We start from the raw sequence: 15,133 nt of genomic DNA on the forward strand, positions 1-15,133 counted from the left end.
GTGTGTTCATTGGATTTGAACTTAATTGTAGTGTATATTGATTCCTTGTCTATAAGTTAGAGGTCTCGGATATACGAGTTAATACGGTAAGACCATGCTTTGCATTTCTCGAAGTATTTTGCTATATTTGAAGGATATTGTGATGCAAATTAGATCACCGGCTCTAGTCACCCTTGGTGGGGGTGTCGTGTCTTGGGAATTGTCCCAGCAGACTTGCATTGTAAGGTCCACCATGGAAGCAAAATTTATTGCTTTAGATAAAGCCGGTGAGGAAGCCGAATGACTTCATAATTTTATTGAAGATGTTCCCAATTGGCCAAAACCATACCAGTTGTATGTATATATTGTGATAGCCAAGCTACTATTGGAAGGGCCAGGAATGTCATGTATAATGGTAAGTCTATACATATACATCGTAGACATGATACCGTGATATAGCTACTCTCGAGTAGGATCATTACAATTGACTATGTAAAGTCTAAAAGGGGATTCCTAGAGAGTTAGTTGAGAATTTATCGAAAGGAATGGGTTTAAGGCCTATCAATTGTTGATCATTGCAGTAACTCTACCTTGATAGTGGAGATCCCATGAACTAAGTTCAAAGAGACAAGTAAGTGATGATCGACTATTAACACTGTGGAGTTTCTAAACTCATCCTCATTCCTATGACAAGACAATGTATTTATGAGGGTAAACATTTAGACTTTAATGGTTTCTTGATCTGATGTGATCAGATGATGTAAGATGAGTTACATCACAATGAATCACCTATGTGAGTGTGAAGTGAGGGTCCCTTTTATTAGAATAAATAAAGGCCAATTCTCTAGAGCACTCGTAGAACCAGACAGGTGTCCAAGGCCAAAATGGGCACAACAATATTAGGGAAGCAATTGTGTGACTCCTATTGTCTTGGTATACGTTAAAGGTTGACAGTTCAAGTCATCATGACCACCGATTGACTGAGTATACCCGATAGATTTCACTAGAGAAGGTTTAAAGGTGACCTCTACCTATCTCGATGCAATTGTTTATTGCTGAGGTATCGCACTTTGCATTCATGTTCATATGCATATGGTCTCAATTGTTGAACTTCTTATTCATGTGAGAGATTATTGTGATTAATTTTAAATTAATTATTTTTTATGAATACGAAGTTTGATTTGAAAATATGTCTTTTCATCGTCGAACGGATGTGTTTTTTCATGTTGAATGAATGTGTCTTTTCGTGTCAAATGGATGTGTTATTTCGTCGACGAATAGGTATCTTTTGAATCATGACCTTACATTTTCTATAAATATATATAGAGTTAGAATTTTAGAGAGTTTTTTCTTCTTGCATTTGCATTCCATTACTCTAGTGTGATTAGTCAGGCATAAGTTGAGTTCGATGAGGCTATTCTACATGGAAGTGCTGCCACGAGAATAGAGGTAATATGTTCTATCCTGGGAGACAGTTGTCCGCAAATCTTGGGCACCATAGAGATGGAAATATTGTCTTAAGAACATAGTGTCTAACACTGGGCTCAGATTTTTCTTTGTCATATTCATATATTTTCGTATGATACGTTTTAACTGTGTATTGTTGCATGTTTCAATTTCTCATGTGCATTTTATGGAACTATGAATATTGTCAAAATAATTTCTCTAAAACATCATTTCGGATAACAATACATCCTTGCACACAAGCAAGGGGATATGATTTTTTTTAGGGGTTTTTATATTTTTAATTTGAAGATAAACAATCCACTAATATTATCAAAATGATATTTTGTATATATAATTTTTTTTTCAAATTTTAGGGAGGGGTGGGAGACTAGGGTCCACCACCCCTGGGTGGATGTGCATGTTCAAGACATATATGTGGGTGTAACAAATTTAAGTCAAATTGGGAGAGCGCATCATAACATTTGCACAATGGACGTATTTTCCATAAGTGGTATATAATTGTGCATGTTCAAGTTGTGCATAAGGGTATGCACATTCTAGCCATCGGACGGACAATCGTCAAATAGATTGGGAATGCCATGTCCTCTGCCTCAAACTGGTATTGTAATGTCGACATTCTGGAGAATCTGCAGTTATCAATCGATGCACAAGATGACTTTCTTTGTCTACTAGTGAATTGTTAAATTTAACCATGGACAACTCGCTTTGTTTAGAGCTTTGTTCTATCAAGATTACAAATATTTATTAGTAACATTTTGATGTGTTGTCAATTTCATTATCACATAGTGCATTTGAGCATAACTTTTTGTATACTTACAAAAGAATACTCTTAACTACCTCCACTACTTCAACATTTCTAGTTGTTGATATCAACTATTTGCCTTCACATGTGAATGTTCAAATATGTCCATATGTTTGTACAACAAATGAATTTAGGGGAAGTTAATGTGAAAATTGTACCATAATAGCATTTAAAAGTAAATAATTCTTTAAGTCTAGTAATCAATTTTTTATATAAAATGAATAGGTTTTTGTCTCAATTTTTTACCAAAAAAAAAATTCCTTTCTAATTTCACCTATATTTTTTATGGAAATATTTGTGTCAATTTTCGCCGAAAGTAGAGATGGAAATATTTTCCATTGAAAATAGAGATGAAATTAGAGAGGAAAAATTTTCGGTTACTATCAGTGACAATTTTTGACAAAAATTATTTTTAAAATTTTTTTTGACAAAAGATATTTTCGATATAAATTTTTGAACTAAAATATTTTCTTCGCTGATAGTGATCAAAAAGTTTTCCCTAGCTCAAAAATTGTTTTCATCAAAATTTGAGACGAAAAATAATTCCATCTGAAATTTCCATAACTGACATAAATTTTTTCACTCTCTAATTTTGTCTGTATTTTCAACTAAAAATATTTTCATTTCTATTTTTGATGAAATTGTTTCTTATAAAAAATCTATTACTATTTTTGACGGAATTTTGTTCCGTCAAAAAATTTCATCAATAAGTATTTATGTTTATCCAAACATTACCCATTTATCCGAATGGCCGCCCCAATACACATCCTACGTACATTGTCTTAGTTTCCTTCATAAAATTTGACCCAAGTTTCGATTTAATTTTTTTTTTTTCAATCCACTTGACTTGTGAACAATCTACTCTTAGTCGTTTAAAGTCAGGGACAATGAAAAGACACATAATAGAAAAGGGAATGATGGTGCTTCCTCATAAAACTAGCGGCTTAGGTGGCCCAAAGAAGATTGCGGCGTCGTGACTCTGTTTTACTTGAGTGCTTGTGTTTGGGTGGAGTGAGAACATACACAAATATTGAATATTTTTTTTTTTAGTTACCCAACTCTAATTATTTCTTTGAGGCGAGTTGGCTCCCTTCAGTATCCCCACAAGCTTCGACTCTTTGAGCCGGCTATGGGACTAATCCGGAGTGCGGGGGTCAGTGATGGCTAAAGGTTCAGCCCCCTCCCCAAGAATGCATTCAGCGGGAATCGAACACATGTCCAACCCCACTAACTCAGCACCAAGTAACCAGCTGAGCTGCACCCATTGGGTCAATAATTTTGGGACAATGATTTTGAGATATTGAAGTGTGCTTAATTAGAAAGCAAATGATATGTTTTTCTTTTAAGGCTGACGTTCTAGGTAGTGCATACAATTCTTAGGAAATTTGATATGACACTTGTGATTTTGGTTTTGGGTTTTTTTATATAATTGCTCCGTATATGAAACCCTAAAATTTTTAGCTTGAGTTATCTAGGGTATAATTACCAAAGCTGCATTTACACTACAATAATAGTAGGAAAGTTTACTGAAGTTTTTACATCTGAAACCTTTAATTCTTAAATTTGAAGAAGATAGAGGTAGATATAATTTTAAGAGAAATGTTATATTTACTACTTTTTTCTTACGGTCTCTTATTACCAAATTTTAATCGTTGATTTTCGTCAATCTAGTAATTATAATTTATTAATACTTAATTAATAAATGTGAGTCAATAAATTATTACCATTAAATTGATGAAAATTAACAGTTAAAATTTAATAGTAAGAGATAATAAAAAAAGATAAATATTATTTTTATGACTAAAGTTTTAATGTTATTCCTAATGAACATAGCAGCCGCACAAAATGGACGGTCATAGAAAAAAGGACGATACTAAAAATAGTGTTTATAATGTAATTGAAATAAAAGTAACATTTGAAACTAAATTAAAAGTTTACTCAAATTATAAGAAAAATAACATAATTAACCATTATTTTATCAACTTATATAAGTAACATGCTTCCTAAGTGCAATTATTAATTTCAAAGAAATCCCCCAATGCCGGCATTTATAGGATTTTTTTTAGGTTATTATATTATTTAAAAAATATCCCAAGTGATGTCAAAGTTGTAATTATTTTCCCAAGAAAAGGACGAGAGTGACAGTAAAACCAAGTTTGAAAAATCAAAGATGCGATTTCTTTGTTGTGCACAGGGGAAAGACCAACGTGTGAGATAGGAAAGGAAGCAAAGCAAACTCAGGTCACGCGTTCAGACATATTCTTGGGTAGCAAGCAAGCAAAGGCTAAGAAGGAGAAAAGAAAAATAAATTAAAAAAAATAAAATGGGAAAGGAAAGGAAGGGACAAAGAAAAGAGAAAGAAAGCTCCTAGACTACTTCAATGCAATTAAGATAAGCCGGAAACATAAATTTATATGTTAGTCTTTTTTAATATAAAATTTATGGAAGCTAAGTATTTTTATCATTATCATTTAACTTAACACAATTAACTAGTGTCACTTGAATTAAAGTTTTTAAATTTTGGATTGAATTATTTGTATTCTTTCATTTATCTTTATACAATGAAATAAAATTTTTATTTTTAAATTAAAATTCTCATCTATTTTTAAGACGCGTGACTTCATCTTTATGTAATAGTTCTTTTTGGAATTATTTCAAAAACTTCCTTAAAGATTTTCTTAATTTTTTTTAAGATAATCTTTTAGTTTATCCTTTCTTAAATTCGAGTATTTGCATATTTGTTTTAACTTTTTTCTTCCTAAATTCAAATATTTTGAATTAATTATATATATATCTTTTGCGTAATTTTAAAATTTTCTCTTTTTATCTATATTTTTCAAATTTTCTCTGAAATAATTATATATACGTACGACACATGCATAACGCTAATTCTTTTGTAATGGATTCGTACAATTTTTTCCATAATAATCTAGGTACAGTACATGCATGATACCGATTTTCATATCATATTCTAATAATTTCAGTTTTTTTAATTACACTTGTTAATTATATTTTAAAATTTATTGAAATTTAAAATATCACTATAATGAACAGGGTACTCGTAAACTTTTTAAGTATAATATAAATTTATGTTCAATATTGTAGCATGAAAATATAAACTTTAAAGAACATGAGTAGACAGTAATTCCCAGTGTTTTCGAGATTTCAGTAAATTTTAATCCAAGCATGCAATAATATTTCATATAGCTAATAATAATTTTGTATATTTCTTCTACGTTAGGTGCATCTATAAAAAATTGGAGAGTTATTGGATTCTTCTACAATATATATATATATATATATATATATATATATATATATATATATATATATATATAGGGTTCGCTTTTTCTGCAGTTATTGCAGATAAGTTATCTGCAGTAAGCCCAATACGACGTTGCTTTGTGGCAGAAATCATGGTGTTTTTGTAATTTTAATTTATGTCAGGGTTATTATAGTCTTTATAACTATAATTTTCTAATTTTTCAATCCCAAAACGGCGTCGTTTTGGAAGTAAATGCAGATAACTTATCTACATTAACTGCAGAAATATTTTTTTGATATATATATATAGGGAGATGTTATACTTAGTACTTTTTTTACTACCTCTTATTACAAAATCTTGACCGTTGATTTTTGTCAATTTAACGATTATAATTTACTGGTCACATTTATTAATTAATTATTAATTTTCAATAAATTATAATAGTAGATTGACGAAAACAGTTAAGATTTGGTAGTAAGAAAAAAATATAGTAATATATAGGGAGATGTTATACTTAGTACTTTTTTTTTACTACCTCTTATTACCAAATCTTAATCGTTGATTTATGTCAATCTAACGATTATAATTTATTGATCACATTTATTAATTATTTATTAAATTTCAATAAATTATAATAGTAGATTGACGGAAACAGTTAAGATTTGGTAATAAGAAAAAATGTAGTAATATATAGGGAGATGTCATACTTAGTACTTTTTTTTTACTACCTCTTATTATCAAATTTTAACCGTTGATTTATGTCAATCTAACGATTATAATTTATTGGTCACACTTATTAATTAATTATTAATTTCAAATAAATCATAATAGTAGATTGACGGAAACAGTTAAGATTTGGTAGTAAGAAAAAATGTAGTAAGTATAATATTAAATATATATATAGGATAGGGCTTATCGTTTCTCAATTTGCTGGAGATAATTTTATCTCCGGCTAATAAATCATAACCGTACAAAGATGCATCAATGATAATGAAGGAAGAGAGAGAAAAAGGGAATCATAACCATTCAAAGGTGAATCAATTAACATAAGAAAAAATAAATAAATAAAACAACGTAGTTTTGGGGTGGCCGGAGATAAACTTATCTCAAGTTGTCGGAGAAATGTTTTTCCCTATATATATACATATAGACACACACACACACGACAAAATGAATTGTAATATGATTGCATATGAGCATTGATACAGTAATCTAAAAACTACGTCGTTTTGGGTGAGATAAAGAAAGTTCATGTTCAAAATTAACTGTAGAAAATGGAAATATTATATTTATTTCTACATTTGTATGGTTATGATCTCTCATATTAAATGCTTTATTATGGTAGTAAGAGATAGTAAGAAAAAATGTAGTAAGTATAACATTTCATATATATATATATATATATATATATATATATATATATATATATATATATATATATATATATATATATATATATATATATATATAAACATTACTACAGCCACTTTAGATAAGATTATCTACAGCTATCCCAAAAACTACATCGTTTTGATTAATGAAGGGTGTTTTTGTAATTTTGAATAAATTAATGAAGGATGTTTTAGTAAAATGTATATGATAATAAATAAATAAAATTACAGAAACATCCTTCATTAATTCACCTAAAATCACAGAAACACTCTTCATTAATCAAAACGACGTAGTTTTTGGGATAGCTGTAGATAACCTTATATAAAGTGGCTGTAGAAATGTTTACCCTATATATATATATATATATATATAGACACACACACACACAAGTACTTATGTAGTCATTGGAAATAAGTTACTTTCGGTGACCCAAAAACTACGTAATTTTGAATCAATGAATGATGTTTTCGTACTTTTAGAAAAATTAATAAAAGGTGTTTCGTTAAAATTTATATGATAAAAAAAAAATTATGGAAACACTCTTTATTAATTCAAAACGACATAGTTTTATGATCACTGGAGAAATATTTTACCTTATCTATCTATCTATCTATATATATATATATATAGGGAAAAATGTGTGTCATTTTAAAGGATATAAAATTGTGTCATTTTAAAAGAGAGAAAAAGATAGATAAAAGAGGAGAGAGAGAGTTGACAAAAAAAATAAAGGTATGGGTCCTATCTCTTTGTGAGAGTGAAAGGATATAAGTTGTGTCATTTAAAAGTATAAACATTTTTTCCATATATATAAGGATTAATTTTCTGATTTTATATAAGAAAATTTTCTTTTGCTATACACTTAATATATAAGTGTGGTCCAAAAAAAAAAAAAAAAGACAAAAAAAAAAATAAGACCCATTCATGTATTATATTATATATGTAACATGAGAAATTTTTTTCTTTTATGTAAAATGATAAAACTATTTATATATATAAAGAGTGCGGCTTTTTGACCCTTATAACCCTTTATTAATAATTAATTACTAAATTGACCTTCATTATAAACTATTTCGAAAATTTAACCTCCCCAAAAAACATAACACCAATCTGCACCTGTTTGACCGTTGACCATCAAGCCTACCCGGATACACCCCTCCCTACCCGGGTATATTTTGAAATTTTTTACATACCCGGGTAGGGAGGGGTGCACCCGGGTATAGTTCTTGACATCTGAAAAATTGCTTGAATTATTTACCCGGGTAGGGAGGGGTGTACCCAGGTAAATCTCGACCAGAAACCCCAAAATTATTCGAATATTATCTCAACTATTTCAAATATTTATGGCATCTCAATGTGTTGTTATGCACACAACAATTGATCCTCATTGATTGCGCCCCAATAAATACGCTTCATCGTTGCTTGATTTCTGGAAATTATTTTAAAGTTATTTATTTTTGAATTAGTATTTATTTTCTTCTTAATCTGTTACAATTTTGAGATAATATTTGAACGATTTTGGGATTTCTGGTCGAGATTTACCCGGGTACATCCCTCCCTACCCGGAGAGACATAAATTTTTAAAAAATACCCGGATAGACTTCCTGGTCAACGGTTAAATAGGAACAAATTGGTATTATATTTTCTGAAGAGATTAAATTTTTAATATAATTTATAAATAAAATCAATTTAATAATTAATTATTAAAAAAAACTATAGTGGTCAAAACGCCCAAAGAGTAGATAAGAGAACCAGAGTCGGGACCCACGGAAAAGTAGAGCTAGAGAGAGACAAAGTTACGTTATTGTGATTGTTTAATGTTGCTATGGCCTGTAGGCATGCGGTTGGTTGGTTTGTTTGTTTCACCGCTTTTCCGTTAATACTGCGTGCGTTAGAGCGGGTTCACCTTTGACCCTCTTTCTCTCTTACATTAACTCTATCCTTTTTTATTTTATTTTATTTTTATCTTTCACTTTTTATTGATTCTTTATTTATTTTATTTAATTTTTGTACGAATTGTTTTTAATTTTTTTTAGGGCAATGCTTTTTTCATGTTATTGGAGAGGAGAAAATTTTTTTACACACTTAAATTCATGATGAGGCCCACACATAAAAAATAAAAAAAACAAAAAAAATCATTACACGTATGACGAACTCTCGATAACATGAAAAAGAGATATCCTACAACATAAGAATTTTTTTATTTTTTTTATCTATTTGATTAAATGCATTAAGATAAGAATGCCAAGCCAAACAAATTATAGTTTAAAATAATTAAATTTTAAATAATAGAAACAACTATTATAATAATAGTGTCACAGAGTTCAGAAGCAAGTACACCTAGACGGGACACCTACACGTCTTTCAAAGTAGTATCTTAGCCTCAGGTACACTTTCCTTTCCTTTGTTTAGCGTCTTTGTATTTTCTTAAAGATAATAGAAAAAAAATGGTTTAAAAAAAAAAGATAATAGAAAAAAAAATTGTTTTTTTGGGTAAACAAATAAATTAAGTTAAATTACATATTAACTCCCCCTTTTTTATATATGGAACTATATCTTTCCCATTATTTCTATTTATTAATTTATTAATTAATTTTATTTCTCAGTCCACCTGTCAAGATAAATTAAAGTTTTTTACCCGGTCAATCCTTTTTTCTATTTTTCTTTTTTAATTGTTTTTATTTCAGGAAGTATTTGATTCCAAGATTCATAGGATTTTACACCTTTTTAGCAATTTGTGGGTTATTTACCTTGGGGTTTCACAGAATTTTGCATACACATGCAAATTGAATTTGCATTTAGGTTTTCTTCACTCTGTTGATTTCTATAGGAATTTTCTTGGGTTAATTCCTTTGTACGCAATCAGAACGTGGGAGCAACCGAACTATCTTTTGCTGCATTGGGTGGGTATTTTGATGTTCTGCATTCATATTTTTTTTTAATTTCTATCTTTCTTTCTTCTTCTTTTTTGCATTCCCTTTTGCTGTTTTGATGGTTTCTTTTTTGGTTCAGTTAGTTTGATAATAGAGAAGTACAAAACTGTTTCTGGGTTGTGTCTCCTTTATCATTTGTGGACTCTAATGATGTTAGTTAAAAGGGTATCTGGTTTTTGTTGCAGGAATACTTATCCAATTAGCCTTTTTTTCACCATAATCTTGCATTAAATGGAACAGTCGAAATTGGCTGCAGAATCTGATGCCCTAAAGGTTGGTTTTTCAAACCCTAGCAATGTATGATTATGTCTTTGTTTCTGAAGCTCATTTTATGCATGTCTGGAGTATTTATATATATATCATGCCCCTCTGTTCGAATCTTCTATCCTCTGTTCTTGTGGATCACAATTGCTGTTGGTCTTATCATCCTCGTTTATTTATTTTGAAAAATTGTTGTCATATTCTTGTGTTACTGTATCCTTTGTTTCTCTTTTCTTGTTCTGCTTACAACCTTGCATTTTTGCTGGCAGGAGCTATTGTTGTTTAACACTTGTAGTTTAGTTGATGAGCCAATTTCTGCTGTTCAAAAGGATGATGTCAATTTTTTAATTCACTCATATCTTAAACCCTTAATATTTTTTTGTATGCTATATGGGTTCTTTCTTTCATGGGGTTTGAAAAGATTAGAAATTTTCATCTAGGTGGTGTGGAATAGTACTTCCTTTGTTTGGTTTTTTGGGATAGCCTACATCTGGTATTAGTATCTTCAATGGTCATCTCTTTCTCTCGCTCTCTCTTTTCTTTTTTTTTAGTTCAAGTTTATTATTTGGTGTCATGTTTTTTGTTACTAAAGGATTCCGGTTAAAACTTCAGCCTAGATTGGTGAATGTTATGTTTGACCTCAATCACTGTTTTCTTTTATGGAATTTCTTTCTTATCCGAAGTGATGGGGGTAGCAACTAGCAACTATTAAATTAATTTAAAAAATTTGCATTAGATACCTCCCACATGGATGAAAAATAGTAGGTAATACCTTCTCAATGTTTGTTGAATTTTCCAATTCTTGATTTTTCAATCAACGGGGAAGTATCCAATCTCATAGGTGCTCCTTTGAAGTGTTTACCACTGTTGGGAGGTAGAACTTATTAGAACTATCAAATATGATAAGCTCAAATTTTGTGAATCCTTCAGTTAACATTTCATTTGTTGATGCCTTAAATTATGAAGCTAGCAATAGTCACCTAAAAAAACTTCAGCATAAGTTTGGCCACTGTTTTGGTTTTGCATTTTATACACAATTTTTGTTTCTATATTATGGCACAACCCAATACTCTTTTGATTCTGAGCCTTCTCCGATCTTGCTGTTCTACTGAGTCTAGACTGCTACTATTCTAATCTGTTTACGTCTAACTCTGGAAATTTCTTTGAGGAAGCTTATGTGATCAGAGAGGTCCTCCTTGCAACTTAAGTCAAATATAAGACTTGTTTCTGGTATCAGCTACTAATACCCAACCAGTATAAGCAAACAAAGGACCTTAAATTTTTATAACTTATTTTGGGATATTAGATTGGACTTATTCTGTGATTGGGTTACTATTCTGTTTTTAGTAGGAACTTTGGAATTTGACTCATGATTTTGAGTTTTTGTAATATGAATGCATGACTATATCTATTATATTTTAAAGTTTGATTTTCGTGTTCAAATTCATATATAATTTGCTGTTGGGCGTACTTTTGGTGCATTTGTCGCATTCATATTTTCTATTTGCTACAGCTTGATCTCTTTGACATTAAACTGTTTTGTTTGTACCAAACCCATTGGCAATATTTGGATTGTAATATCCATGATTACTTTTAGTGAGGCTGCTAATTTTTACAAATTTAGCATTCTTACATATTTTTCAGGATAATCCTTTTAGGCCCAAGCTAAAAAATAGCAATGCACTTGAGTCTTTTGGCAGTCTGAGAAGTAAAAAGGTATGTAGTATGGTCTGCCATGTTGAGTATGCTTAATGCTTTGACGATCCATGAACAATACTTTGTATTTTTCTTGCTCTTCTTCGGATCAAATAGGAACCACTTGTTTGAAATTTTAATGGAATTAACATTTGAACACCATGTACTTTAATTTTTTCTAGGTATTTTCTACTGCCCCTCTTCCCCTCCCCTCCGTTTCTCAAAATAGATAAACTTCTTTAGTATGAGTGTTCAAAATAACAAGCAATCAATACTTATCTTGATGACCATGTGGTGAGTCTAACTTGAATCATCTAATTCCATCCTATTCAAAGAATAATGGTATACTCAGATGATTAAATTAGGTTTTTTAAACAAATTTCTTGTAGTATAGAAGAAAAGAATGTTTTAAAAGTTAGTGAATGATTATTATATAAATAGGGGGAGAGAGAGAGAGATTTGATTTTGTCTATTCTGTTTTCATATGTTGATTATTGTTGTCATGTTGCAGATATCAGCTAGATGGGATCCAGTTGAAGCATGTCGGCCTATTATTGATGAAGCACCTGTGTTTTATCCGACTGTTGAAGTACTTGTTATTATTACCATCTTCATATTGTTGCTTTTGTGGTAGTCATATTGTATTTTGGGTAATTTTGGTTTCTTATTTTTACTCTTCTTATTTAGGAGTTTGAAGATACACTCGGTTACATAGCAAAGATACGTCCGCATGCTGAACCCTATGGCATATGTAGGATTGTCCCTCCACCTTGCTGGGTTCCACCTTGCCCTCTTAAGGAGAAGGATCTGTGGGAAAATGCAAAATTTCCCACCCGTATTCAGTATATTGATTTACTTCAAAATAGGGAACCTATGAGGAAAAAAAGTAGGGGAAAAAAACGAAAACGGAGAAAGCACTCCAAAACAGGCACATGCAGGAGTCTTGCCAATTCAGCTTCTGGAGCTAACAATGCTTCTGAATCTGATGAGAAATTTGGATTTCAATCAGGGTTGGACTTCACGCTTAAAGACTTTCAGCAATATGCTAATTTTTTTAAGGAATGCTACTTTGGTTTGAAAGATACCAATGAAGATGGAAAACTTAGTGATAGTAACCACCAAAAGAGAGGGGAGCCCTCTGAGGCGGAAATTGAAGGTGAATACTGGCGAATAATTGAGCAACCAACTGATGAGGTTGAGGTATTAATCATCGCTTTTTGACAACTATGTTGGTCTTTACTGTCACATAATTTTGCAATAGTATACATATTATTTTGTTATATTGTAGGTGTATTATGGAGCTGACTTGGAAACTGGAGCACTTGGAAGTGGTTTTCCTAAGACATCATCCTTAACTAAGAGTGATTCAGATCAGTATGCCCTGTCTGGATGGAATCTAAATAACTTCCCGCGACTGCCAGGTTCTGTACTAAGTTTTGAAGGAAGCGACATCTCAGGAGTTCTAGTGCCATGGCTGTATGTTGGCATGTGCTTTTCATCATTTTGCTGGGTAAGTGGTTAGAATTACTTTTTTCCCATGTCAAAGGCAAAGTTTAAGACTGACATGGAATATTACCAATTTTCATTTTGCCTCAATTCTTTGTATGTATCTCTTTGTAGAGTGTTATATGAGTTTAAGTTAATTTTCATGAAAGATGGGTTGAAACTTTTAACTTTCGTTGTTTATTTTAGAAAATTTATAATTTTGTTAAAAGTATAAATGACACAATAAATATCTAGAAGTAACAGAGATTATAGAGGGGATAATTGGTTCATGATATAGTATTAGATCCTTTAAAACCAAGTGGTCTTGAATTCAATCCTTATTGCCTCCATTCTTCTATTAAAAAAGGAAATTTAGTACAAGGTAGGTGGACTGGTCGATTAGCCATGCTTCAACCCGAAATGGTTTTTGTGTGAGGAGACATGTTAGAAATGTAATATAAAACCATTCATGTGTCTTCGCAACTTAAGTTTTTGGGATAGTTGATTCATGACAATATGTCGTGGTCTTGAATTTTGCATTTCTTTCATTTCAAATCCTAACATTTTCTCGAAAGATAACACACTGTCATTGGAACAGCATGTTGAGGATCATCACCTTTATTCGCTTAATTATCTGCACTGGGGTGACCCAAAAGTATGGTATGGAGTACCTGGATGCCATGCTTCGGTTTTTGAAGATTCAATGAGGAAGAACTTGCCTGATTTATTTGAGGAACAACCAAATCTACTCAATGAACTGGTAGAATGCTACAACTTGTACTTTCCTTATTGCTTTCAATTTTTGACTAGTATTTTGAGTTATTGGTTGCTTTAGTGATACTTTGTTGTTTCCACATAGAGAATTCATGAATGCAATGAGATTTTTGTTGATGCAAAACATATATTCTATGGGTGCAGAGTGCTACGAATGCTCAACGCACTTATGGAAGTTAAGAAAACTATAATCATGATAACTTTTTGATCGGTTGAAGGTGTAATCAGTCTGGTGTAAGATCCCTTTATATGTATGAATGTAAAGTGGAAGCTATAGTAATTAGGTATTAAATTATGAGTAAGAGAGAGAAATTATCAGTTATTATCCCTAAGAACTGAAGCTCACTTTAGATTCTGACCAACTATGCTGCTAGTGTGTTTGGGAAAAAGTGGTGACTGAGAGTTGGCATCATCTTAACGACTTGATGGTTCCTCATGACAAATATCCCTTATGATGCATGCTGTATGAACATAAACTTTCAGCTCTGTTATTGCTGCAGTGATGTTCACTCATATCAATGTGTCTATAACCTTTCCCTCCTTTGGCTGAATTTTGATATTTGTATTTCTACTAATAATGATAACCCTAGTTTATATCCAGAAGTCCCCAGTGCATGTGTTCAGTTCTTATAGAAGTGTTAGATATTTTAGCATTCTATGTACAGTACATAGCTTCTAAGTTTGCGAATTTTATTCTGATTTTAATGGTTATGATTTTCTTCTTTGAGCAGGTTACTCAGTTATCTCCTTCAATTCATAAATCTGAGGGAGTTCCTGTGTATCGTACTGTTCAGCATTCTGGGGAATTTGTTATTACCTTTCCAAGGGCATACCACTCTGGCTTCAATTGTGGCTTTCAATTGTGCAGAGGCAGTGAATGTGGCTCCTGTTGATTGGTTAATGCATGGCCAGAATGCTGTTGAGCTTTACAGTTTGCAATGCCGTAAGACATCATTGTCACACGACAAGCTGTTATTTGGATCAGCAAAGGAAGCTGTACGAGCCCTTGCACAGCTAGCTCTTTTTGGAAAGGAAACTCCAAAAAATTTGAATTGGAGAAGTGTATGTGGGAAAGATGGA

The 15,133-nt window shown here is 31.3% G+C and overlaps 1 protein-coding gene across 1 annotated transcript; it reads left to right on the plus strand.

The window, feature by feature from the left end:
• Positions 1-9,707: 9,707 nt before the first annotated feature.
• Positions 9,708-15,130, plus strand: LOC133311459 (lysine-specific demethylase JMJ14-like; the record flags this gene model as incomplete). The annotated part of the gene is given in 9 exon segments (XM_061512513.1): positions 9,708-9,808; positions 10,024-10,111; positions 11,744-11,815; positions 12,306-12,383; positions 12,482-12,994; positions 13,083-13,304; positions 13,878-14,039; positions 14,785-14,907; positions 14,909-15,130. Coding segments are annotated over 8 exon segments (1,434 nt in total), but the record flags the coding sequence as incomplete, so codon positions are not given.
• Between the last annotated feature and the right edge of the window lie 3 nt (positions 15,131-15,133).

Source organism: Gastrolobium bilobum, unplaced genomic scaffold (genome assembly GCF_033153095.1).
Source record: "Gastrolobium bilobum isolate Gb01-03AN ecotype WA unplaced genomic scaffold, APGP_CSIRO_Gbil_v1 utg59025, whole genome shotgun sequence".
Taxonomy (NCBI): domain Eukaryota; kingdom Viridiplantae; phylum Streptophyta; class Magnoliopsida; order Fabales; family Fabaceae; genus Gastrolobium; species Gastrolobium bilobum.